Here is a 27919-nt window from a genome sequence, read left to right as displayed (position 1 = left end):
TGCTGTACTGTTTATATAAACAATGAAGTATCATGGGTTTTTTTTTAATTTTTTTATCTTCAGTTACATCATTTAATGGCCTGGTTAGATGGAATTCGTATTGAAATCGCAATAGAAGTGCTGGATAAAAAAGGGACTAGGCTGTAATGCAAGGAAAACAATAGGCCTGGTCCTATTTTATTTTTATTTTATTTTTTTTATTTATTTACAAGTTCATCTTATTTGTTTTTTAGTTCCTGAATGATAGGTAATAGCTGAAAAACAATGGTGTAGAGAAAAAGTGACTGTGTATCGTGATTCTGAATATAAAAATTATCAAATTTGGTGTTTAAATCTTCCATTCGAATAAAAAAAATTGAATATTGTTTGTTATTTGCATTCAAACTGGTCGAAAAAAAGAAATTGAGCCTGTGGAAGATTTGGACCTCGATTTAATTCTTCGTTTTATGACTGATTTCGGACAAGTTTAAGGGCACATGCGTCTTTTCGTGAGTCTTTTATGTGCTTGCAAGTCAGAAATTAGTTGAAAAATTAGTTATTTGGTCCCGAAAACTAAAAGTGATCGTGCTCAATTTCTAACCACCTGAGTTGTTGAAAACCGGCCACGTAAACGACACGTTATCTATCAAGGCAAATAATACATAGTCTGCATTTTATTTTTTTAAAATAAGGGGTCAACATGCCATCCACTTCCTTGATTAAATATATATTTATTTTTGTATTTTAAAAAAATAAAAAATTATTTTTTTATTTTTTACTTCATTTTTTATTTTTAAATTATTTTAATATACTAAAATTAAAAATAATAAACACTTTCAAAAAAAAAAAAAGAACGATTCCACCTCAAGTACTACCATGGAGGCATGCGCACGTTGGGCGAGCCCTCTAATACCTTTTTCTCTTTTTTATTCATATCTTTTTCTCATTCTCCTTTTTTTTTTTTTTTGGTTTTGCACTGAAGAAAAAATACCATGATGATTTATTTAAGTTTCATTTCTATATGGTTCATACATAACAAAGTACATTTTCATTTGAACTTTTAATAATTTATTTTTAAATTTCCATGTACTGAATATGAAAATAATAATACTAATAATAGACTGTTCATGAAACTTCCATAATAACATATACATTTTAAACTAGAATAATTGTTTCTGTTAGAATATAGCAGGAAAAAAACATCTGAGCCCAGACGTGCAGGCAACCAAAATTTGAAATTGTAAAAATACAAGTTCAATAAATAATACGATCACAGGTGCATCAGTCAAGATTTGAAGTCTCTACAACAGTTTTTTTTGTTCTTTAAAATACAACGATCGACAGAGCCCAACAAGGACAGCTTGAAAAGCTTTTATTTTGCGACTATAACTCAATCCTACTCCCGCAACAGTACAAAGCAACCCCCCCAAACGCACGCTTGGCAGAGCAGACACTTCCGTGAGAAGATATTTTGAGAACGCTGCAAGGGCTGCCCAACCCTCACTAATCTGCAAACAAACATAAATTTTCCTCCGAAGTGACACCGGCAAGCTATAAAAGAATAATAGTAGGTAGCAATCTCCCTTCTTATTCTGCCCTGGACTGGCCGGCACGGGAAGACAAGATGATGCCAACAATAAGGCCATAAAGAGCCAACGCTTCAGCAAAGATGAGGATAAGAATCATTCCAACAAAAAGTTTAGGCTGTTGAGCATTGGCTCTGCGAGAGAGAAAAAATGTATCAGTATGAATCGCAAGTCAAGAGATTCTTCTCCCTAAGTAGCATTCTTGCAAGTGCAAAAGATATTGCAACACAATGGAAAATTCTCCTGTGTAAGTACCATGCAGCCTCCATAGAGATTTCTCATTTTGTCTTAATTTTACAGAAAAATACCAGACATTACAAAGTTTGCACAGCAAAACTAGACAACAAATCTATATAATTTAGAAAACATTGCATCATATCAAGGGAAAAACAGTTCAAAGTACAAAACCAAGTATGAAACTAGTAAAAAAAAAAAAAACTACAGGTTGAGACACATTAACCATACCAATACTGAATTAGTTAATAACAAAAATCACATATCACATATACTCTACATAAAAAGGACAGCAAACATACCTGACACCAGCATCACCAACAATGCCAATGGCCATTCCAGCAGAAAGCCCAGCAAGGCCACAAGCGAGACCGGACGAGAGATGTGCATAACCATCGAATAGGTAGTAAGACTTAGCCTTTGGGTTAATTCCAGTACTAATAATAACAGCAATAATCAACCCATAAATACCCAACACACCAGCCATAACAACTGGAACAATCGACTTCATCACCAACTCAGGCCTCATCACTCCCATCGATGCCACACCAACTCCACTCTTAGCGGTTCCATAAGCTGCTCCCATGCCTAAACAACACCAAAACTCCAATATTACACCAAAAACAAAACACACAGAAGCATTCCAACAATTCTTCCTAGAACTAAAATTTCTGCAGATCTAAGGAATTTGTTAAAAATCTAATCTTGATTAAGCAAAATGGTTCTCTAACATAAAGATTATCAAATCAATATTTAAATCAAAATGCTTTTTATCGGGTCATTAATAAATATCATTTATTGACAAGTAAGCTAATTGAAGATCCATATCAACGTAATTAACACAAACCCATTATTGATTACGCATAAGCGCGGCCAATAATCAAATTCAACGAATAATTGCTACGAATATAACATTAAACTAAAATGAAATCACTTTAGACATGTCTAACTGCATCAAGATCGATCTGATAATCATACATATAACAATTCTATTTTCCTTCATTTTCTAGGGAACCAATCAAAGAACATGATAATAAATAAAATAATTAAAAGATCGAATAAAAGTAAAAGAAATGTAATTATTTACATGAGAAGACGAGGGCAGCAGCAGCCCCAAGGAAGCCGAAGAACGGTGCAGTTTCATCGCCACTGAAAGTAGACATGATTGATAAACTGGATCTGAGACAGTGTCGTTTTAGATCTGAAGTTTGCAGATAGCTTTTTGAGAAATTAGAATTCCTTTGCTCTCTCTCCCTGATTAGAGAAGAAACGGGTGGAAGACAATCATCCATAGATATAAAACGTCGCACGTGTTAAATTGGGCTTGTTTGCTGTATAGTGGGCCGATGTTATGGGCCTACATAGGTGGAAACTACGAATAGAGCCCAGAAGCGAACGAAGTTTGACAAGCTATCAGTTAATACACTAACTTGAATTGTTTTTAGGAAATCTCTTAAATCTTCATCAAAATTAAAAAAAAAAAAAATTAATCACCCATCATGATTGATCTATCAAGTAAATCTAACAGTCAAAACATGATCACATGAAGGGCTCACAGAAGTTAACAGAACATGCAAGGTTATTACTGATAGACCAATGCTAGCTAGGTGGTGAAATAAAAATTATTTTACTTTTGAGAATTAAATTAAAACATTAGTAATAGTTGGAGGACTGACTTATAGTAGGTTAAGCATTAAAACAACTTGCCGTACCCGGAAAAAACCAATCAACAGAAGCCAAACAATAAAGAGCCAAAAAAAGGCCTTTGCTCTTGCTGTGCTCTGACTGCTACTACTATTAATTGGGGCATTGGATAGAAAAGGCCTTTGCTCTTGCTGTGCTCTGACTACTACTATTAATTGGGGCATTGGATAGGCGGAGTTTTGTTGTGGAGAAAAATGGCAATAACACTTAACAACGGATTCAAGATGCCAATTATTGGTTTGGGTGTATGGCGGATGGAAGGAAAAGAAATCAGAGACCTCATTACTAATTCTATCAAGCTTGGCTATCGTCATTTTGATTGTGCTGGTACCTCTTCCCCTTACCCGTTCTTGTTTTTGGTCACTTATTTCCTGGGCTTGTGGTTAAACCATCATAGCTTTGAAAGTGTTCTAGCATTTTTGGATTCTTGATTGGTGAAATCCACATGGGTTTGCTAATTATCAATAAAATTCTTGTCTTTGTGGAAAATGAGGAATCTTTCTTGATTTTATTGCTTCTTCTTAAGATAATTAGCATGTTTAGAAAATTTGAGACAATCGGTTGTTTGGTAAATTGTGTTTGAGGAGTTCCTTTTTTGTGGTTGCAGCTGATTACAAGAATGAAGCAGAAGTTGGGGAGGCCTTGGCTGAAGCTTTTAAAACAGGGCTTGTTAAGAGGGAGGATCTTTTTATCACTACCAAGGTTTAGTTTAATCACAGATCTTAACAACACTCACATGATTTATTATTAAGTTATTATGCACAATGGTAATTGTTTTTCCTTCCTTTCTACCTGGTTTGCAGCTATGGAATTCAGATCATGGACATGTTGTTGAGGCCTGCAAGGATAGTTTAAAGAAGCTTCAGCTTGATTATCTTGATCTTTACCTTGTGCACTTTCCTGTAGCCACAAGGCATACTGGTGCTTGCTTCTACTCACTTTTGTTTTGTCGTTTATTATATATATTTATGTGCATCAGTCTATGCCTTTTGGTTGCATGTCCATCTCCTATTATCAGTGTAGTTTGATAATCTGATTAGCTGAAGATTCGTATGATGAATATAGGAGATGGCTTGGAGTGATGATGAAGATTTATGCTTAAACTTTATCTATTTCATTGCTTGGACGGTGCACACGCTGAATAGGAATTTGTAAGGAGACTTGATGTGATCAATTTCTTGGGAAACATGGATAAAATCGTAACAAGGATTTTTAAACTTGCAGTTCTAGCTATCATAGAAATGGTTTTGTTGGCTCCACTGCACAACATACGGGGCCAAAATCAAAACAGATGGAAGAAAGGACATAAAGTGGGATCAATTAGCGAGATTAGATACACGGAAGTTAGATGGAAAAACAAGTATTTGTTTTTCCCATTTAACTTCTCTTCTTGTACTCCTGATTTACAATTTTCTACTTCAACCAGTGAAATTAGCACCAGGAAGTAGATATTCTGTTTAGTTGATTAGAAGTTTGACATAAACTATAATATTGTGTTCTGGAACTTTATGATTTGTTTGCATGCGAACAGGAGTGGGTGCGACTGGCAGTGCATTGGATGAGGATGGGGTGCTGGATATAGACACAACCATATCCCTGGAAACCACCTGGCATGCCATGGAAGATCTGGTTTCCTTGGGTTTAGCTCGCAGCATTGGAATCAGGTGAGTTGGAAGTCTAAAAGGAAAATCCTATGGATACCCGCAACCTGGAACCTTATTTTGAGTGTAACCATTCTTTTTGTCACAATTGTTTGAATCACATTAATTAGAGGATAAATAGGAAAGAACTTGCAGAAGTATCCCAATCTTTCACCTTGTCATTGGCACAGACAAGTTTACAAGTTGAATTTGTTCATATGGCTACTTTGGAATTTTGGTCTCATCGAAAGTTTACCTGCAGCAACTATGACATCTTTCTAACTAGAGATTGCTTAGCCTACTCGAAAGTGAAGCCCGCCGTGAATCAAATTGAAACTCACCCGTACTTCCAGCGTGATTCTCTTGTCAAATTCTGTCAGAAGCATGGCATCTGCGTGACTGCTCATACTCCTCTTGGAGGTGCTGTGGCCAATACTGAATGGTTTGGCACTGTATCAGTATTGGATGATCCTGTTCTGAAGGTATGTCATTTCTTTTTCAGGTGGATTATCTGTCAGCTGATTATCAATACCTGAGAGAAAACTGTTCTCTGTTGGTGCTTTTTATCATCAATCTTATCATCTCATTTGCCTTTTTTGGTCAGGGCCTGGCTGAAAAATACAAGAAAACCGTAGCCCAGATTGCTCTCCGGTGGGGCATCCAACGAAACACTGTTGTCATCCCCAAGTCATCAAAGGTCGAGAGACTTAAGGAGAATTTTGAAGTTTTCGACTTCGAGTTAAGCAAAGAGGATATGGTCCTGCTGAAAGAGTTGGACAGGAACTACAGGACCAACCAACCTGCCAAGTTTTGGGGAATAAACTTGTATGCTTGATCATGTCCATTATATCATTTGAAAATGTTCCCTTGCCTCTTAAGAATAATAGCAGCAGCATGGATGTTTTGCTTATTGTGCTTGGTTTCTGAAACTGTGAAATTGATTGACATCATGGTCAAGGGTTGATTAGTAATATGCTTCACTTTGGTAAAATGGCCTCTACCTCTATAACCTGTTTGCTTTCAAAGAAATGTTTTTAAAAAAAATTGAATTTTTTTATTTTTTATTTCAAATTATTTTATTTTTTTTAGATTGTAATGGTATCAAAAATAAAATTTTAAAAATAAAATATATTATTTTAATACATTTCTTAAAACAAGTATTTTAAAAAATGGCTTTGGTTATCAAATTATATTCAAGCAACAATTTGAATGCACAATTCATTATAGTAATTGCACCATCCAATTGGATGAGCTGTCTGCAGCCTACAGGAGCTATACGAATAGAATTCAATCGCCTCTGAAAGGACATCTGGACATAAAATAAACATCCACCAAACTAATTTGCTTCTCTAAGAAATTTTTTCCTGCCTCTTGTCAAGACATTGCTGTAGCCATCATCTTAATCACGAGATGGCAACTGCATGCAACAGTGAAAAAACGTGTTCTTTGGAGTTTAACATAAAAATGGAATAATTGCAACACGGTTGCTTGGATAATTGTCAAATTTCTGAAGATACCACCTGTGTGTTTCTGCAGCAGCAAACACCAGATTTGACACCTGCATCCAGAGCAAGATTTCAGATCTCGTGGACTAAGAGAGAAGGAAAACCACAATCAGGGAGGGGGGGGGAGACATCTTGTGAATCTTAAGAGAAACATACCACAAATCCAAAAACTAACCAAATGGTTAGGTCTGTCCCTCCACTAGCAAAAACCATGCCAGCATATATAACCTGTATCATTTGCATAAAACAAGTGAACCATCTGCACGTCAATCTCACTATGCGCATATCAGAAATGAGCTCAAGAGAGAGTCGCCGGAACTTACAATCTCTGCCAAATAGTGTGGAGATGAAACAATCTCAAACCAATCACCACGGGGAATTACATATTCATCAACCTTTCCCACGTGTTCCCTTAGTGAGCCCTAATCAACCAACACGATAGTGAAGGTAAGAATGGTAGTTAGTCTTCTAACCTGGCATCCTATTTTCACACAAATGAAATCAACAAAGATACGTGGACACTTACGGGTGCCTAGTCGACTGATAGGACCCCAGTTTATGATGATATTTGAAACAAGTTGATTTGATATATAAGATTATAGGAACAAAGAGGAGTGTTCAGAACCAGAACGCGGATGTAGTGTTTTCTACTAACTTATTCTCATGGCTAGCTGTAAAACCAAATAGACTCAAGACCGATCAAAAAAAGTGCAGCAAGTGAAAATATTAAACAGTTACATAATGCATCAAATCAAGATAAGTTGCATTGTAGAACATTCAAGATGAAAATGCGATTCATCATACAGCTAAACATTTTCACTAGTACGATACCAATAACCAAAGCTCCATGGCCAGCTGGTTTGGAGTTGCATCTCGAGCCATTAAAACAGCATTCAAGCTGTGGTATCGACACAATAACAGCAGCACAACACCAATAACTGGCTCACATATCACAGACTAGTATCAGAATAGAAGTGAATTCCCTCGTGCAAACATATAGTAATATGACTTCATTGCACTGAAAATTATCTAATTTCCACAAACTTCCTTTTGGTAGCTTCACATTGCAATGACCAACCTATCAGAATTATGCTTTTATATTAACAAGTAGTTATACTTTTTAGTGTTTTCAACGTGATCTTCTCTTGAATAGCTGAATTATAACTATTTCAACTCTCCCATCCAACACGAGGAAAAGTATCCTGTCCAGTGTCCACTATATTTATATTCATTTTCAGTAACTTAAAGCTATTAACTACCAGTTGAGAACCTCACCTTCGGTTGAGTTTACTGCAGTTCAAATATCACTTGTTAAGCTTGATGCAGTTTGGATGCCATTTGTTAAAAATTGAGTGGCAAAATTTGGTGAACTTAAATAAGAACACAATTTTACCATATTAATTATTACAAACTAGAAGTCCAAATACATTAGTTCACATAACACCCACTATAAATATATATATAACACTCAGAATACAAGCACTAGTACAAACGATTAAAGAATGCTCTCACATCCTATCTTTTATTTAGTGGCCCATAGGAGCTCTCCCTAGCTCTCTACATCACTTATTTTCTCTGCCAATCACCACACTAAAATAGAGCATGAACCTTCCTTTTTATAGCTGGTGGAGAGGCCAAATTTAACAGCGTTAAATGTTTGCTTCTACCAAAACATGCACCAAATTTCCACATCCAGATATTGTGCGGATGGTGACTTGAAAAGCTTGTCACATAAAGACAAACTTGTAATCATGCAGTGTAGGAAACATTGCCATACAAAATTTAAACCATTAGATGGCACATGAGCACTCAATTGCTAGCCAATGATTGTGGCATCTTCAACACCTTGGTCATGATATAGCTACAGGCATAACATTTTTGGCAAAGTCTACCAGAGAAGTAAACAGTTAATTCGTTTTCCTTTTCTTTTTTTTTAAGAGAAGTAATATTGCCATCTGACAAGCGATCATAAAATAGTGATACTCACAAGAATTGCATGGCAACGATGCTGATGAATCCAACCCCAAAGAAATATAACTGCGCCAATCCACTGGCACCATCCAAGCTTCAATAAAGGGTTAACAAAGTCCCACCAGTGAAATTCAATGTTTTGCATTGAGCTTGTGCCTTTAAGAATGAACTCGGACACTTCATTTATGCCAAATTTCAGTACTTCGGGTGCACAGGTACAGCAGAGTGTCAGAGGCGCTGCTGTGTAGAAGCTAAGATCAAAGGGAAATATCAATCAGCACAACATGCTAGAAAATGTCCCCATGTACAACAAATTCATGGTAAAAAAAAAGGAAGAAGATTGTAACTACAAGTGCAGTGCTTTGATCATAGACATGGATTACAATGGGATTTAAATGTTAACAAGGCTGCCTGGCAATATGTTATGAAGCATATTAACCAGCGTGAATCAGAACTTCCGAAAAGATACAAATTATACATGTTAGTGAATTATATAGACAGTTGAAATCAAGCATAAAATATTCAAGGACAAAAAATGCTTCCGACAGCAATTTGACATGGAGCGTGTGCATGTTAACACGGGGAGAAAGACTGCAGAAAAAGAATTAGATCAGAGAGCTTCAAGATACTCACAATAAGCCAGTAAGATAGCCAAAAATGTGCATCCGAGCAGAGGCGCTATAATTAAATACATATGCTGTCTCGAAAAGACGCCTCGAGACTTGAACTTCCATTAGCAAAAGCAGAAACACAGAAAGCCAAACCCTGTATCTATTCTCAAAACTCATCAACCGTGATCGATGAATTGAGAATATGTTTGATCGTCCTGCCAAGTAGCTGCCTAGATCAGAGTAGAAAAACGGCTCAGAAAGTATTGGTGTCATTCTATAAGCATATATCGATGTTCCAAGAAGCAAGAGAGTTGTCCACGCCACAGCCACCACATAGAAATGAGAAAAGAATCTTTGGGGAACAGTGAATTTCTACAATCCAAAATTGAATTAATCAGAAAATTTCATGAATCAATGACAAGGTATCGTCAAAACCACAAAATGAACATTGAGAGGAAATTTAGACACGAAACCGATAGCTATAAACCTCAACAATCCACAAGCTATCACTAAATTGAAACTACATTCATCTTAAACCGGGATCCTGTGGTATTTCTCTGTGCATTAGCAGGGGCAAACATGCAAACTATACTTTATGAATAGTATTTCCCTTTCTAATGACCAATAAAACGTAAGAAAACGATCCGACCAAACTAAACCCAACACAACTATCAATCTCACAGAGCTTAAACAGGTCCTGAAGTTCAAGAAAATAGAAAAAAACTCAGAGCTCACATGATGAGATGATGATTGCATGATCTTTCCTCTCCTTGCAAACCCCAAAACAAGTCCATGAAAAGAACCCAGCCAAGAACATGGCAGTGAAGCTATAAGTATAGGCAGTGTCCCTGCAATCCAAGCTGCTCTCAACAACTCCACAAGCCCAAGTTCCATTTTTTAACAGAAACCCGGCTAAAAATACGGAACTTTACAAGTTATGAAAAAATAATTTCTCACAGAGATAAGAGCATCGGTGGTTAAATTGCGTATTGAAGAAAGGAATCACCTTGTTCAAGATAAATTGATGCGGGGCTGACACGGTAGTGACGGGGTGGTTGGTGGCGGTTGCTTAAAGTATTTAAAAACAAATTAAAAGAATAATTTAAAATAAAATGAAAAAATTAAACTTTTTGAAATGAGTTTTATTTAAAAAAAAAATCTATTATTACAACAAAAGTTAAATGATATAAAAAAAATACAATAGTTGTTTCTCTGAGTTGTATTTGTTTTTTACATGTATTTTTTTTGTTTTTTTTTGTGATTTTTTAAAATTATTTTTATTAATATATTTTTAATATTGTAATGATTAATTAGCGTAGTTTGCGAGTTTGTCGAGATAATTCATGTTACCCTAATTTATGGATATGATGTGTTTTTTTTAATAATATAGGACAAGTACAATAACTTTTATCACAAAATACTATGAATAATTGATAAATATAATTTTAAAAAATAAAAAAATAAAATAAAAAAATAATATGAGAAGACACAATAGTAATTCCCAGTATTTCAAAAGAAAAAATTACAAAGAACATTTTTTACTGACTTAATATTAAAAAATAAAATTAATAATGATAATTTTTAAAAATATGAAAATTTTAACCACCTATATATATATATATAAAAAGTAAGATTGACAAAGATAGTTTCAAGAAAAAAACAAAAAAAATAGTGCAAAAAAATAAAAAAAAACAAAGAAATTCACCATGGATTACTATTGCGATACACAACACATTAGGTGTGTGTAAACAGTAAAAAACTAAACTCTCAATCAACTCAATACTAAAAAAATATAATTTTAAAAAATAAAATAAAAAAATATATGAAAAAACGTCGCAGCAATTCACAGTATTTAAAAAAAAAGTTACAGAGAAAAAAATTTAACAAACTCAATATGAAAAAAATAAAATTATTAAAGATAATTTTAGAAGAAAAAAAATGCACTTGTAATCCACAGTACACTAAGTGTTGGTTGATACTAAAAACTAAATTTTCAACCAGTTCATATATTTAAAAAATAAAATAGAAAAATCATGTGAAAAAACACCGTAGCAATCCATAGTATTTGAAAGAAAAAAATTATAATTTTTTTTTATTAGCTCAACATTAAAAAAGTAAAATTGACAAAGATAATTTTTTTAAAAAAAAAAAGTACTAACAAAAGTAAAAAAAAAGAAAAGAAAAAGAAAAAGAAATGCGCTATGGATTACCGTTGTAGTCCATATTAGATTGGGCGGGGATGAACAATAAAAACTAAATTATTAACCAGCTTAATATTAAAAAATAAAAACAATAAATATAATTTAAAAAAATAAAAAAATCATGTGAAAAAACACCATAGTAATCCATAATATTTTAAGGAAAAAAAATTACAATGAAAAATTTTTAATTAGTTCAATATTAAAAAAATTAAATTAATAGAGATAATTTTAAAAAATATAAAACTTTTAATCAGGTAAATAGGAAAACAAATTAACAAAGATAATTCCGGTGAAAAAAAGAAAAAAAAATGCACTATGGATTACTATTATAATCCACAGTACATTAGGTTTGAAAGAACAATAAAAACTAATTTTTCAATTAACTAAATATTTAAAAAATAAAATTAAAAAAAATAATTTTAAAAAAATAAAAAAAAAACTAGAAAAAAATACTGTAACAATCCAGAGTATTTTAAAGAAAAAATTTACAAAGAAAAATTTGTGACCAATTCAGCATTAAAAAAGTAAAATTGACAAAAATAATTTTGAAAACATAAATTTTTTAACAAGTTTAATATAAAAAAAATAAAATTAACAAAGATAATTTAAAAAAAGCAGAAAAAAAAAATAAGAAAAAAATAAGAAAAATAAAGGAATGTACTATGAATTATTATCATAATACACAGTGCATTGAGTGTGGGTAAATAATAAAAAATTAATTTTTAATCAATTTAATATTAAAAAAATAAAATTAATAAATCTAATTTTAAAAAATAAAAAAGTTAAATGAAAAAATCATGTGAGAAAATACTACTATAATCCACAATATTTTAAAGAAAAAAAATTACAAAACAAAATTTATAACCAGTTTAATATTAAAAAAATAAAATTAACAAAGATAATTTTAAAAAACATGAAATTTTTAACCAACTCAAAATAAAATAAAATAAAATTAATAAAGATAATTTTAGAAAAAATAAAATAAAAATAAACACTAAATTATTATTATAATTTACAATATAGTAAATTCCACACAACTTTTCGCGTATTACTTAATATCTCAGAACTAAAAATAGGAATAGAAGGAATCACCTTGCTCAAGAGAGATTGATGAGGGGCTGACACATTAGCAATAGCACTCGTCCAATCCATTTTCACGAGGACTGTCCAGGGTCATTTAATACTTGTTAGTTTGAGACTCTTTTGGAAACCATTTTAGGTAATTTCAGTTGTTAAATCTGTGAAAATTTAGATATTGTTTGTTTTATTTTTAAAAATGTTTTTTAATTATTATTAGTATTATTATTATTTTATTTTAAATTATTTTTCTAGTAATTTTAGATTTTTAAAATGCTAATATCAAAAATAATTTTTTTTAAAATAATAGCTACTATACTATTAAATAAGCTATTAATTTACTGGTAATTTTCATCTATTTTTTATAAAACATATCTATAGTTTGACCAGATTCTAAATGGATTCACCAAGCAAAATCAAGTTGGCTTTTTTTTTTTTTGTAAAAATAAGAGAGGCGACCTGAAGAGCTTTGGAGAGTACTCTAATAACTATAGTCATGGAATTCTAATCTGTCTTTTCTGATTTCCTTAGTTTCGATGATAATAAAAGCTCTTTTTGGTAAAATCATTGTAAAATAATTTGGTCCATGGACATGGCGAAACCAAGCTAACAATATCTTTAAAATCAAAATAACTTTTTTATAGATGTTTTATTGGGTTGAATCTATTTTTAAATTGTTGATATGTATTGTGATTTGAATAACATATCAGTTATTGATATTATAATTAGATCTTAATTTGTGTGGAACACTTACATTTGACATATATCATGCTATATTAAAATTGAAATTGAAATTGAAAAAAATAAAAGATTGTAAACAACAATTGCTATTTTCTTTATTTAGAATAATTTTTAAAATTTATTTTTTTCTACCATTTTTTCCTTCTGCATTTTTCTCTCTCATCATATTTAATTCTTATTTTTCTAAATTAATATATTTTTTAAATTGATATTATTTTTTATCATCATTTAGTTTTAAAGTAGTTGAAAATTATTTTTTCTTATTAAAGTCAAATATAATATTTTAAAAATTACGAGTTTAAAAAATTAATATAAATGTAAAAAATGCATCCATGTTTACTTATTTTTTTATATACATATTTTTTTTTAATTCAATCATTCAATGTTATTTAATTCAAAAGTGGATAAGATTTTTTATTAATTTAAAAAATAAATTAAGTATTTTTATTTATCATTTTTATTAGATTTAATTTTTTAAAAATATTTTTTAATTAAATTAGCTGTTATAAATCTAAAATACTTGTTTTATGATATTTTATTTTATTTATTTTTTGAGTCTTTGTTTCAGCGATGAAGGTAGCTCTATTGATTTTGTTGTTCAGTATTTTACAATGATGTTATAAATAAGGTTTTTTTTTTATGAAACAAGAGTATTTAAAATAAAGAGATGATGTGTTTTCAACTAGTTTTTTTTTTTTGAAGTATAATGTTGATGACTTATTTTTTATAGTTAATTATTTTTTATTTAATTTTTTATTGCTATTATTTATTATTTATTAAATTAAATGAATTTATTAAATCCAATTAAATCAGTGCTTGAGTTCCAATATTTTTACTTTTTTACAAATATTATATTAAAAAAAATTAATCCAGCTTGCGGTGTATTGGTACAAAAATCAGTCCTCACTGAAATTCTTTCCACAGGGAGAAAACTGTAATCTTGGGAAACCTAAATGGCGCTTCTATACACTGTACCAGAACGACAATGAGCCAACGCAAAAAACGACAGTTTTTGCGGTGAGTCTGGGAGAAACCCCCAGCTACGTGTCGTTTTTCTAAAATCCACGTATTAACCCAATCGGCCATTTCTCACTCCCTCTCCCAGGCCAAAAAAAAAAAACGCGAAGCTTTCTCTCTTCAAATCCATGTCACTTCTTCAATGACGTAAAACAGTAAGTTCATAAATTATTTCCTTGATCTATATGTCTCACATTAACATCCTCATGCATTTTTCGAGGTTTCCTATGCTATGTGTTCCTTATCTTGACTTTCTTTTCTGGCTCAAAAACCCTATTTTTTTGTAAATTTTATTCGAAATTGAATTTGTTTATTGAAAATTTTCTTGCTTTACTTGAATTAATTTTTTTTATTTAGATTAATAATGGGTTGTTGTTAGATTTTGAGTTATTTTTTCTGTTGCTAAGATATTGAGGTTTGTTTACTTGAACCGGGTATGTTTGAAGCTTGATTTTATTTTTTCCCCTATTCTTGGGCTTCTTAAAAGAAAAATGTGTTAGTACAACCCAAGTGTTAAGGTTACGGTTCTAATGAAGGAACTGTTACAGTTGACAAAATTATTGTGAGATCTGTCTTTATTGTGTATATGCACACGAAGACAGCCCATGTGTATTAAGGATTGATGTCCCTATAGAGTCTTGAAAACTTTATTCAAGTTTTGGATGCTTGATGCTTATTAAGTCACTGATGCTACTGTCTAACTGTTGTTCACGAGTTCATGATCTTTGAATTAAAAATGGCAGTTGCTTGTTTGTTGGCGGATATTGCAGAAAGTAACTTGATATTCGAGAAACTTATGTTACCGTACTGCATTGAGCTGGAGATGGGTTATATCTTAGTTGCTTTTTGATTTTCTGAATTTCCTCAGATCTAGGTGGAACTGGATGTATGGTGGCACTTTATTGTAATACCTCATTATATATTTGTTTCCATGTTTATGCTTAATGTTTGATCTGTTGGATTTTCACTTCTCAAAGCTGGATGCTTTCCCTGTTAACGGCCAGCTTTGTTGTCTTTTCGATGAAGCCTTGTATGGTTTAACATTTTGGCATTTTTTTTGTTCTCCTCTTTTTGGTGCTGTCCTTTCTTCTCACTGTTGATTGTAAACAACTTGAAATCTGACTTTTGGTTTTCTTGTTTTCAAAATAGGGAGATATGTCCTCTTTCTAGAAAATCAGTGGATGCCCAAACTGAACATTCAACATTGAGTTGCCTGAAACTGATTCCTGCTTAAACTGATAATAAAGTGGGAACAAGATGGATGATGGCGGGCAACATCAAAATGGAAGGTATAAGATGGACTATTACAAGGCAGCTCACCCACACCCTCACCCTCACCCTCACCCTCACCCTCCAGCGGTATGAAGACATTCGCCTCAGATCCTTGTACATTTTTGTCTTTGTTTTATAATGAAATTCCAGATGAATACAAGCTTAAGATATAATGTAATTTGCAGTGGAACATGATGTCTCAACATCAAGTGAAGGAGCAAACTAATGCCTTAGCAATGAATAAGAAGATAATGACCATCCTCATTGAGAGGGATGATGCCATTCGAGAACGGAATTTGGCACTAGCTGAAAAGAAGGAAGCCTTGGCCGCGCGAGATGAAGCAATCCAGCAGCGAGAGAAGGCCCTAGTTGAACGGGATAAAGCCCTGATGGAGCGAGACAATGCTCTAGCAGCAATTCAACACCGTGAAAATGCAATGAACTATTCTTTGAGTGGTGGAAGTCAGCGGGGATCGAAGCGCATTCCCCATCCAGTATACCATTCAAATGGCATGTCAGAAGCTCTTGACACAGGGGAGATGCACATCACTGATGCCTTGCCTATATCATCTGTTACTGCTGAAACTGGGAAGGCACGCCAGACAAAGAGATCAAAAGAAAATAAGGCAGTTGGGTTGAAGGCAGCCAAGTCACCTAGGAAGGGGAGCAGAGTGGGCGAGGATCTGAATAAGCAAGGTGCTTCTGATGGGAAGAAGATTAAAGTTGAGTGGGATAGCCAGGATGTGGGCTTAAACCTTATCAATTTTGATGAAACCACCATGCCAGCACCTGTTTGTTCATGCACTGGAGTTCCCCGGCAATGCTATAAATGGGGAAGTGGTGGGTGGCAGTCAGCCTGTTGCACAACCACCATGTCATCGTATCCACTACCACAGATGCCAAATAAACGACATGCCCGAATTGGTGGCCGGAAGATGAGTGGTAATGTCTTCACTAGATTGCTTAGTCGGCTGGCAGCAGAAGGTCATGATCTTTCGATCCCTCTTGACCTCAAGGATTTCTGGGCCAGACATGGGACAAATCGCTACATCACCATTAAGTAGATGTTTTTCTTCTGTAGTCTTTATTCATCTTAAATTTATCTCCATGTTCTTCCTTGTATCTCGAACTGCCTTGTAACAAAACCTGTACCTTCTTGTGGGAAGGTTGTTTCCTCATTTCACAGTAATCTGCTGTAATCTCTCTTAATAAATTCATCCCATTAAAGGGGATTTGTAAAGTGCTGGCCCTTTTAGAGGACTGCATTCTAGATGGCTATGGCAATTTGCATTGCTATTGAGCAAAGGGCAATCTTCAGAGCCGCCCTACCTGCAGCATTATACGAAGACCGCGTTGCCTTTTCTTTTGAAGAGTTGCCTTTTCCTTTTATTCATGGTCAGTGTCCTGAAAAGATCGAAGTATTTTCTTCTGAATGGCAGTAGACTCATTACCGACACCTATTTTTTAAAAAAAGTTGAAAATAATATTGTTTTAAATAAAATAACCAGATTTTTAATGGTATCAACTTGGGTTTTAATCATGTAATATTAGATTAATTTTTTTTAAATAAAAACCTTTTGCATATAAGATCTTGAATCATCTCAACGTAAATTTTTGTTTTTGTAGCTTTTTTATTTTTTACTTTTAGTAAATAACATGTGGTGGTAAATAATGATAAAAGCAATGAATTTTAAAGCAAGTTTGATATTGTAGTAGATTTTTTTAAAAGTATTTTTTTGTTACAAAATACAATAAAATAATATTTTTTATTTTTAAATTTTTAATATTAGTATATTTATATTAAAATAATCCAAAAATTATAAAATTTATCATGCGCGTTCTAGGTTCAGAAACTTTTGGCCTTTATCACAACGCTCTTAGAAGCCGCCCACGTTTATTTTTTGGGTCTCTCGATCTTGTTGTAATCGGAAACCTTCTATATTTCCCACGAACATACAAGAAGTTTGCATTGCCATATTTTGATTTGATGACATTTGTTGGGCTAATTCTTGAATTGTGGTTGAATAAATGTATCAATTACCTTTATTGCTCGAATTATATAAAGGAAAGTGATAAAATTCATCACCAAGTATATAATTTATATTTAAATTAGTTTTTAAATAATACCATTTATTTAGAATATGTTTGAAAATACGGTAATAATTATTATTTAAAATATTTTTTATTTTAAAAAATATATTAAAATAATATTTTATTATTATTTTTAATTATTTTTAATATTAATACATGTATGTATTCATGGTTGCTGTTAACAATTGCTTCACTGGACTTCTACACAAGGCTAAGAAATCCCAGCTGAATTCGACACCAGATGGTATTCAGAGCAGAGAATCAGTGTCCCTTCGCAGACTTTGATGACAAGAATATCTTGACGGCATGTTTCAGACTCCATAGCTTTGAAGCCAAGCTCCGTCAATCGCGAGAACTTGGCATCATAGCATATTCTTACTTTGTGCTCAGTTTTGTTGATTTTACATCAGAGCATATTCCCGGAAAAGATGTCACTATGGACTTCGAATAGAGTATTATATTACTTCAGATTTACAAATCACATTAAGAAAAGGAACTGTCCACTCGAACAAGCAACCGGAAATTGCAACAACGCAATAAATTAAGGAAGATCTTGCATTTTACATCGGAAGGCTAGCAAATAGACAATTCCCTTCAACTCCTTGCTTAGACAGTCAACTAGTTGAGTTTGATGTAGCTTTGAAATGCATGGAAAGAGTAGCCAGAACTTCAAAATCCTTACCTTGTTCAAGGCCGGAGGGAGATCAAAGTCGCTAAGAGATATAATTTGGATATGGTGTTGTGGTGGTTTTTATAATTATAATTTTAAAAATTAATTGTAATTTAAAAGGTATGTATTTGATTAAAACTGTAATAAAAAATATATTTATACAAATAAAAAAATAAATTATTTTAGTTTTTATAAAACCAATATTTAAAATGCAATTATGTATATATAATTTAGTAAAAAAAAAAAACTATTTAACCAATCATAGATTTTTTTTCTATGTGGCATAATAAAAAAGTAAAGGCTACAAAGATATTAAAGCATATTGGGTTTATGATAACAGTTAATTTTTAAAGTTTTTTTATTTAAAAATATATTAAAATATTTTTTTATTGTTTAAAAATAATTTTTAACATTAATCCATTAAAATAATTTTAAAATATAAAAACATATTTTAAAATTAAAAAATATATATTTTTAAAATACAAATATAAAAACAATGAAAAGTCTTATAATTGTCCTGGGGTCGTTCATACTAAGGCAAGCACAAAAAGTTTTGGTTCTAGAGTCCTGCTGTTCACACGTTGGCTTATTTACACCCACGTTATTTATCTACATTATTAAAGTTGTGATTGTAACTATTTTAAAAATATTTTTATTTAAAAATATATTAAAATAATATTTTTTATTTTTAAAAAATTATTTTTAATATCAACACAAAAAAAATAAAAAAATTTAAGTTTTTTTAAAATATAAAAACAAATACAATCACGATGTGCTTCCTTGCCTTGATTGACGGTGGAGATCATGCGTGCTTTCAGGTCTGATAACACCCCACGAGTTATTTGCTTCGATAACAAGTGCATGGAATTCGAGTTTCAGTGAGCGCCAGTTCAAGTGACTCGTGTTGGATATTAAATATTAATGATAGGACACTCTCATACTTCGTAAGGCCAGCCAATTTTATATATATATATGAGAAAGACTCAATTGCCTATAAATTCAATTTAATTATATATTAAAAAAAAAACTAAAATAAAACTCGGCAAAGCCCTTTTTTTCACCACAATAGCGCGATTGCCCGATGAGACAAATGCCCGGTCTTGGGGAAGGAAGCTCTATTCTTGTCTCTTTCAGGTATAGATGAGTAATTTAAATGTGCTTAGAAAAATCAAAATCTCTAAAATGCCTTTGGATGCAAGTTAGTATTTTATTTTGCTTATACGACTAATTAAATCTTTTGACTATTCGTGAAAAAAAAAAAAAAAACGTCAAAAGTCAGGTTTGTCTCTACATAAATTGCTAGTGACCAATATATCTACATGAAAAGATCGAATTACCTTTTATTTGTCAGGCTAGTGTGTGTTTCTTGAAGGTCCGTGGCAGGAAAAACGTTGTTCATTGCTGGATGACCTACCCCACGTGGCATAGTTTTTGTCAATTAGTTTCCCAGCCTACGCTACATTGCAAGTTGAAACAAAAAATATTCAAGCACCAAGGAAAAATTACAAGTTGCAGTGAATTATATCATGTTGTTATTAAACTTAATCTATTAGTTTTGAATTATCCCACCTAACTCCTTGTCTGATATAATTTTTGAAATTAATTTATAGAAAAGTTATTTTCACACAATCTTGTTAACTTAGTAAATTCAAATGCAATAAAAAAACTAATAAAAAATATAGTTTAATTTTAAAAAAATTATTAAAATAATATCTTTTTTTATTATTATTATCTAGATGATAATATATTAAATTAATCTAGACTTCGTGATTTAAATCATTAAGTTATTAATTCAGATTATGGACTCTGTCAAATTTAACAACTATTTAAAAAAAAAACAACCAAGTTTTACCGAATGAAATGATATAATAACCAAAATAGATATATGTATAATTAAGTACCAATCAAATATCAAAATGTTGTTTAAAATCATAATAACTTCATAAAAATAAACTGAAATAAATAAAGAAGATTATAAAATCAATAAAATATTAAATGATAAAAATTTAAAATAAAACCCAAAAAAATCTGATAGAAAAAAATCTGGAATATAAAATTAAAAAAATATTTGATGTTATTATTAAACCTAACTAAACATGCTAATGGATTCAATTATTTGCCCAGCCTAATTTTAAAATTAACTTCTACAAGAGCTATCCTAGTGTGATCTAAATTACATGGTGGGTCTTAAAGCAACATAAATGACAAATAAAAACATGTATGATTTTTTATTTTTAAGAAGATATTTTTTAAAATTAAAATGATAATCTATTAAAAAGACTTGAGTTTTGTGTTATAACTCATCAAACTTATAATTTGAATTATGAACATTTTAATAACTTTGTTTTGTTTTAAAAAATATTTTTTATTTAATTATATAATAAAAAATAAATATTTATGAAATTGAATATCAATACAAAATTGGATGTTTGTTTAAGAGTTCAATAATTTTATTGAAAATAAATTATAATGCATAAAAAAAAATTCTATGATAAAAGTTTTTTAAAGGAACAAAGTATTTTATGATAAAGTTTTTTTTTTAAAAAACTAAAATACATGTAGTGGAAAAAAAGTGCAAGAAAAGATATATATTAAAAAACAACATCCTTCACTCATGCACACGAGCAGTGAAGGGTAGGTGAAAACCCCAGTTCATCTAGGAGTACGGTAGTTTCAATTCTTGACGCGTTTCAAAAGTGTACTTTACATGAAATTTTAATGTTTTTTTTTATAATTTTATTGTATTAACTTAAAAATAAAAATATAATTATTTTAATGCACTACTGAATAAAATATATTTTTAAAAATATTATGCACCATAATATAAAATATTTGATAGGAGGGGATATTTGATCCCGGGATTTTATAGCAGTTTACTGGATAATTAACTGTCTGGCTTTGAATTTTACGGGGCATGTATAATAAAAAATAATAGTTTGTTTTTAATGTCAAGGGTACTAAATATATATTCTTCTCTGGTGATTTTAAGAATGTATATCCCATATTAATATAATATAGTTAAATAAATCTGATAAATATCTATGAATGCTCGCTTCAAAACTAGAATATAGAAAAATAAAAATATAACAAACAGTGTTTTTGGCATGCAGTGACGGGATTGGCTAGGCAAACAGTGTTGAAATTTTATCCCAGCAAAAGATACACTTAATATCCAATGCTTGTCAATTCGATATGCATAATATTTTTTAAGTTTTTATTATTTTTTTTAAAATTAGTATGTAAAATTAATTCAAAAAAATAAAAATAAAAATTAATTTAAATTTTTTCAAAAATTTGAAACGTAATGCCGAGCAAGATATTGCAGAACAGGGATGCATTCCATCCTTCATCTCTGATCCAATCACCTAGAGGGTCAGAGATTAATGGCGCAATAACAAAATCTCCCTTGGAAGACAATACGACATCGTTAGTAAAGTTGATAAAATGACAAAAAAGTCTCCCTTTCACGTTTGTTAGGTCGTGTCCATCTCTAAGTGGGTCCAGTCAGAAGAAAAATTAAAGGGGCCGTGTCTGCTTTTTTGACTGACAAGTGCTTTAATTAGAGTGGATAAGGATACCCTTTTTCTTCGAAGCACTAAAATGCGCCACGTGCTCCTTAAAGCCACTATCGGTTCTTCTCGACGCGTGTCCTCGTAGGTCCAACTCGTTCGGGTTATCATAAAAACGTCTTCGATGGTGTTGTTTGTATTTTAAAAATATTTTTTTTTATTTTTAATTATTTTAGATATTTTTTATTATTTTAATGTGTAATATTAAAAATAATTTTTTTAAAATAACTATAATTATTTTATATTTTTAAAAATAATTTTATTTGATATGCACAACCATTTATATTCTTTTTAATTATACTTTTTTAATTAAAATAATTTATATTTTTTAATTTCATTCTTATCCATGAAAATAAATTAACATCTAGTCTCTCAATGATAACCTTAACTGGTAAATTAATCACATCCTAATTTAGATTGTAAATTTATGCATGTATATGACTTTTACTAGAAATATTTTATTTTCAAATTGTAAATCAAAAAGAAAAACAAATTTATAAGAATTTATTTTATTGTTTTTTAATTAATTACTTCAATGTCACTTCAATTATTAAAATCAAAATAATATTTTACAATACGAATATTTTTATAAATCTTGTCAATACGAATATCTTTATAAATCTTGTCAAATCAATACAAAAAATTAAAATAAAAAAAAAACATGTTCTTTAAATAATAAAAAAAAACTTATATCATTTTATATGAATTATGTTATTTTATATAGGATTAGAGAAAATAATTATTTTTTTTAATAACTCTTTTAATAATTTGAACCAGACCCATCTATCATGGACGGATTAGATTTAATTTAATAACCAATGTAAATCTTAACTAATAAATTATTGTTTCACTTCAGTATATTTTTTTATTTAAACCCTAATATCAAAGAATTAATTATTTTAACTAATTTGATCTTGGTTCAATAAAAAATAAAACTTTTTCAATAAAAAATAAATACCGAAATATATTTTTTTAATTAAAATATTTTATATTTTTTAATTTCATTTTTATCCATAAAAATAAATTAACATCTAGTCTCTCGATGATAACCTTAACTAATAAATTAATCACATCCTAATTTAGATTGTAAATTTATGCATGTATATGACTTTTACTAGAAATATTTTATTTTCAAATTGTAAATCAAAAAGAAAAACAAATTTATAAAAATTTATTTTATTATTTTTTAATTAATTACTTTAATGTCATTTCAATTATTAAAATCAAAATAATATTTCACAATACGAATATCTTTATAAATCTTGTCAAATCAATACAAAAAATTAAAATAAAAAAAAAACATGTTCTTTAAATAATAAAAAAAACTTATATTATTTTATATGAATTATGTTATTTTATATAGGATTAGAGAAAATGATTTCTTTTTAATAACTCTTTTAATAATTTGATTCAGACCTATATATCATGAACAGATTAGATTTAATTTAATAACCAACGGAAATCTTAACTAATAAATTATTTTTTCACTTCAGTATATTTTTTTATTTAAATCCTAATATCAAAGAATTAATTATTTTAACTAATTTGATCCAGGCTGGTTCAATAAAAAAATAAAACGTTTTCAATAAAAAATAAATACCGAAATATTTAAACCAACCACGCCACCAACCAGTAGATCTATGCGTGTCTGTATTCGCGTGTGTTTATTTGCGTTCCTTTTCTTCAATAAATTAATGCTCATGATTTTCTGAAGAGGTAGGAAACATGGATGCACTTCGTCCGGTGCCAGTTTTGAATTTATGCAAGTAAAGGGGCCGCATGAACAGAAATTTCGGCGGTTATTTTCATTGTGTTTTAAAAATAAATAGATAATATTATTTTTTATATTCATAATAAAAAAATATTTTAAAAAATTATTATTATTATAATATTAAAAGAAATCTTTATTTCCCACTCCATGCCATTCAGCATGTTAAATCGTTGATATTAAATTCTTGATTAATCTATCATCTCATAACTTCTTTTAGTTAAATTATATATTATTAAAAAAATAATATAAATTATATTTTAAATCATTAAATTAAGATATTTTTTTAATATAATATTAAAATTTTAATAATTAAATAATCACAAGTTTAAATCTTATTATTTTTATTTATTTAATAAAAAATAAATAAAAATATTTTACTTGAGAAGGTATAAGACTTGAATTAATAATTTTTAAGATAATTCTTAATTAGAGTTCCGGTAATATTTAATTTGATTTTTAAAAAATACAAAATAAAACAATAATACTGTAAATATATTTTAAAAAAGTAATAAAAAACAACACCGGAATCAATTCAAGAAGGTGATCAAATTAAAATATACTTTGTTTTCAAATTTACTAGGAAAATAATAATTTCCAGGCACCCTAAACATGATGCCAAATTCGTACTGCAATTTTATCAACGCAAGCAATCATTGTACTTTTTTTTTTTTATCCTTTTGTTGGAAAACATGTTCCTAACAAACACCACCACTTGATGCTCCTGATACCAAACCAAGGACAAGTCTCTAGCCGAACATCTCTTGTGGCTCTGTTGTGGGTTTGGTAATTCCAACTTATCAGGGCCGTGCATTTTCATATCTAACCCCCTTGGCTTTCAATTAGGCAGTGCCTTGTTACCCACCTTGCTTCTTTACAGTATGTAGGCCATTTTTAAAGTTGTGGACAAGGATGTTGCTCATTGTCAATGCAGTGGTCTCACTTTTGGTGACAATGAACATCAACATTCTGGACAAGGCACCATTGCCAGTCAAGATACAGCTTTGAGATTTCTCAGACACCTCCTTCTGCCACTGTATTTTTGGGCCATGGGACATGGAGTCGACACCGTCAGGAGTGAGGACCCTTTTCTCGTGGCTCGCTTCACTAGCAATATTTACGTGCCAGCTTCGGCGCACCATGTAACAGTAGCCTCGCCACGAACCTGCTCCGTGGCTGTGTTGCAAACCAGGAGGTTGCATGTAAGCTCTTGTTCACAGGTTCAAGCGCAACTCTGCGAGCAGTTGTTTTGGTGGCAAGAGATTTCTTTACTGTTGTAAGTTCAAGTAGACTGCGGTATCACGGTAATAAGAAAAAAGCAATATACATTTTCGAAGGGGAATAAAATGCATTGATGGCCCATGAGGTCACACTGAATCAAGATTAATCACTTTATTGTTTGTGAAGTTAAATTAATCAATCTTATTTTATATATGATTCCCATGCTCATTTCTAAATTTAGAAAAATAATGATGCGGAGTGGCGCCTTTTTAAAATCCTTCAAATAGATTTAGTCCTAGTTGATGTACAAGTTTATTCAAAGATATTTTTATTCTTAAATAAAAAAGATAAACTCTTTATGAACATGTAATTCGAAGTCCAAGTGACCTATACATCTTAAATCTAAATGCAAACATACTTGGCATGTGAGATATAAAAAATGTTTATTTTAATATTAAATGAATATTTTTTTTTATAATTTTACGTATTGATGATAGTGTTTATTTTAATATTAAATTAATATTTTTTTTATAATTTTACGTATTGATGATAAAAATAAAATAAAAAATATAATCAGATATATTTTCAATGAAAAAACATTCTTAATGATATAAATTCGTATAAAAATCACTGTGGTGATTTGCAAGAGCAGAAAATTGAAGGGTTTTTTTTGAGAAATCTCTGGTGAACAGATGGGGAGTGGTGGGATTTTTGGGGTCCACTCACTTGCCTGCCCTTTGGACAAGTCACGGATAGGAGTTCCAAATAAATGGAAGACAGATATATATGAAACTATCTAAATCTTTTAGCTAGCTTATTCTGGTAGGGTGGTTGGCATTACACAACATAAGTCAACAAAGAAACATCGAACTAAATCCGATGTATTTTTTCCTTTTCCAATTGGAAAGCACTACCCTTTCCCTCACGGCCCAAGATCAGTAACATCAATTAAAATTTCACGTCCGAAGATAATGTATTTTTTTAAGCAATTTGATGCTGCCAATCCCCTTTGCTCGACGTGCATGAGTTCTCCAAACGTCAGCTCCTGCAGCGCTCGAGTGCGTCTTCTTGAAGTTATATATATATATATATTGTGTCCTTGAAATTAAGTAACCCCTTGCACAAGATGTCCATTCTCGATTGGTGCAAGTCACGAGAGAGGCTAGGGTGATAATGACCCGTAACACCTTCCAAATTTTTAAAGATAAGAAGCCTGCCCTGTAAAAAAATAAAATAAAATAAAATAATATTCAAGATAAGAAGGCTAGCTATGAAGGTAAGCTACAGGCCTGCTAGGATGCAATTTGGAATCAATAATGGATGCCCAAAATTGAAGCAATATATCTCAATACGAAAGTCTTTGCATTCAATCAAAAGCTTGTAAGACATCTCAATCCTCGATCTTGATGGACACTGGACGTGGGTGCTCGTCGTTCCAAGTGGCGAGAACGAGATGACTACTCGTTTAGTCGAGAATTTCATTTTTTTTTTAATGCATAAAAATATGTATATAGTAGACTGGTAGTATGTACATAACAAGCCTTGTTGTACTGAGTATGAAGTGTGTTTTTTAAGATTTTTTAAATTAAAATAATTTTTATATTTGATATGAAAATATTAAAACTATTAATTTATTTTTTTAAATAAAAAATATCATATAAAACATAAACTATCATAGCATTAAACAGGCAATAAATAAATAATCGATTCAAGAATATAACTACGAAATATTATAAAATTATTTCTGCATTTAGGTAGTTCGTGACCTTGGGTTGGATAGAAGGGACAATGGAAACTGATATAATAAGAAGTAAAAACAATTGCAATCATAATTTAAATAAAATCAAGCGAGGGTTAAAAAAGAAAAAAGGAAAAATTGCCATGTCATCCGTGATTAAAAAAATCCCAGGAAAACCAGAAAAATATAGTTTAATAATCGAATCCATTTAAAAGAAGATTATGGAAGGTAAATATCGGGGATAAAAAAATGCACACCAAATATAGCAAAATAATAATAATAATAATAAATGTTAATAAATGATGCAAATATAAAACAGAAAGAAAAATATAATGATGCAAATATAAAACAGAAAGAAAATAAATTCCATGATTGACCAGCATGGGTGCGGAGCCAGACAAGGTATGGAAGAAATAAATTCCACGACTACCAAAGCTTTTGACTCGGAAGACCCACTCTCTGAGTCTGAGGGGGAGGGATCTGTGCAACGTATTACATGGGAAAATGAAAATTTTCTTTCACTTCTCAAATCAAACACTGATTTCTTATTAAATTAGATTTTCTGCTAACTTGATGTGATTATATTCAAGAAAAACTCAACAAACATTTCATTTAAAATACTTCCCCTGTTGGAGATTTACATTATAGTCATGATAATTATCATGAAATAATAGAAATATAATAAATTAACAAGAATTTTTTTTAAAAATATGCAGAAATTAATTTCACAAATAACTCCAAGTATGTATTGTCAAACTAGATAGATAAAATAAAATAAATTAATACTTAATATTAATTACAATGACCATCTACCTATCTCATGTTGATTTTTAAGCATGTTTTCACTTGATTTTTTTTTAAAAATTTAAAATAAAAAATTATAATAAAAAAATTGTTGCGAAAATAACAATGATTGATAATCACATGTACTTTTATTTTTGTAATCTTAAAATTAAAAATTTCTATCAAATGTCAAATATATTAATTTTTTTTGGTTATTTATCATTTAAATTTAAATTCAAAAAGAGTCGTGAAAAAATTATCCTTTTTTGTTTTATAAAAGATAATTCTTTCTTAATACACTAATTTCCTAAGAGAATGATAAGAAAAAACCCACCATGGACAAATAAAGTAGAAAAATAAAAATTGAACCTAGCGTGCACTAGACTGTAATGGCAAGCGCGTGGATGGACAAATAAAGGAGAAAAATAAAAATTGAACCTAACGTGCATTAGACTGTAGTGGCAAGCGCGTGGAAGGAAGAAATCCCAAAACTGGCAAAATAAATCCAAAAGATCGAAATTCTTGCTCAATAAGTTGCGGT

At 30.5% G+C, this 27919-nt stretch overlaps 4 protein-coding genes across 10 annotated transcripts; 2 read left to right on the top strand and 2 right to left on the bottom strand.

The window, feature by feature from the left end:
• Nucleotides 1-1174: 1174 nt before the first annotated feature.
• On the bottom strand, nucleotides 1175-3106 carry LOC105141640 (V-type proton ATPase subunit c1). Its single transcript, XM_011048915.1, has 3 exons — nucleotides 2887-3106; nucleotides 2102-2387; nucleotides 1175-1699 (listed from the first exon to the last, which is right to left on the bottom strand). Exons 1-3 carry the CDS (start codon nucleotides 3089-3091, stop codon nucleotides 1567-1569), a joined length of 624 nt encoding a protein of 207 aa, XP_011047217.1. The 5' UTR covers nucleotides 3092-3106; the 3' UTR covers nucleotides 1175-1566.
• A 411-nt stretch (nucleotides 3107-3517) lies between these two features.
• LOC105141625 (NADP-dependent D-sorbitol-6-phosphate dehydrogenase-like) lies at nucleotides 3518-6134 on the top strand. Of its 2 annotated transcripts, XM_011048904.1 has the most exons (7): nucleotides 3518-3617; nucleotides 3676-3830; nucleotides 4111-4205; nucleotides 4307-4424; nucleotides 5035-5167; nucleotides 5406-5625; nucleotides 5748-6134. In XM_011048904.1, the coding sequence occupies exons 2-7, from the start codon at nucleotides 3698-3700 to the stop codon at nucleotides 5976-5978; spliced, it is 930 nt and encodes a 309-aa protein (XP_011047206.1). In that variant the 5' UTR covers nucleotides 3518-3617; nucleotides 3676-3697; the 3' UTR covers nucleotides 5979-6134. The 2 variants fall into 2 exon arrangements, with proteins under 2 accessions (XP_011047206.1, XP_011047198.1); XM_011048896.1 differs by having other exon boundaries at nucleotides 3617-3830.
• Nucleotides 6135-6335: 201 nt separating this feature from the next.
• LOC105141598 (polyprenol reductase 2-like) lies at nucleotides 6336-10274 on the bottom strand. 4 transcript variants are annotated; one of them, XM_011048872.1, is made up of 7 exons: nucleotides 9966-10274; nucleotides 9253-9602; nucleotides 8636-8870; nucleotides 7607-7726; nucleotides 6972-7070; nucleotides 6805-6876; nucleotides 6336-6701 (listed from the first exon to the last, which is right to left on the bottom strand). In XM_011048872.1, exons 1-7 carry the CDS (start codon nucleotides 10122-10124, stop codon nucleotides 6597-6599), a joined length of 1140 nt encoding a protein of 379 aa, XP_011047174.1. In that variant the 5' UTR covers nucleotides 10125-10274; the 3' UTR covers nucleotides 6336-6596. The 4 variants fall into 4 exon arrangements, with proteins under 4 accessions (XP_011047174.1, XP_011047166.1, XP_011047189.1 ...); XM_011048864.1 differs by having other exon boundaries at nucleotides 6824-6876; XM_011048887.1 differs by lacking the exon at nucleotides 7607-7726.
• Nucleotides 10275-14274: 4000 nt separating this feature from the next.
• BPC4 (basic pentacysteine 4) lies at nucleotides 14275-16793 on the top strand. Of its 3 annotated transcripts, none has more exons than XM_011048840.1 (3): nucleotides 14275-14421; nucleotides 15416-15625; nucleotides 15724-16793. In XM_011048840.1, exons 2-3 carry the CDS (start codon nucleotides 15524-15526, stop codon nucleotides 16600-16602), a joined length of 981 nt encoding a protein of 326 aa, XP_011047142.1. In that variant the 5' UTR covers nucleotides 14275-14421; nucleotides 15416-15523; the 3' UTR covers nucleotides 16603-16793. The 3 variants fall into 3 exon arrangements, with proteins under 3 accessions (XP_011047142.1, XP_011047147.1, XP_011047155.1); XM_011048845.1 differs by having other exon boundaries at nucleotides 15413-15625; XM_011048853.1 differs by lacking the exon at nucleotides 14275-14421 and adding an exon at nucleotides 15023-15296.
• Nucleotides 16794-27919: the final 11126 nt, after the last annotated feature.

The sequence above is a fragment of the Populus euphratica genome, unplaced genomic scaffold (genome assembly GCF_000495115.2).
Source record: "Populus euphratica unplaced genomic scaffold, PopEup_1.0 scaffold3.1, whole genome shotgun sequence".
Lineage (NCBI taxonomy): Eukaryota > Viridiplantae > Streptophyta > Magnoliopsida > Malpighiales > Salicaceae > Populus > Populus euphratica.
The sequence above is the reverse complement of the archived record's forward strand: the minus strand, read 5'-3'. Positions and strand labels throughout refer to the sequence as shown.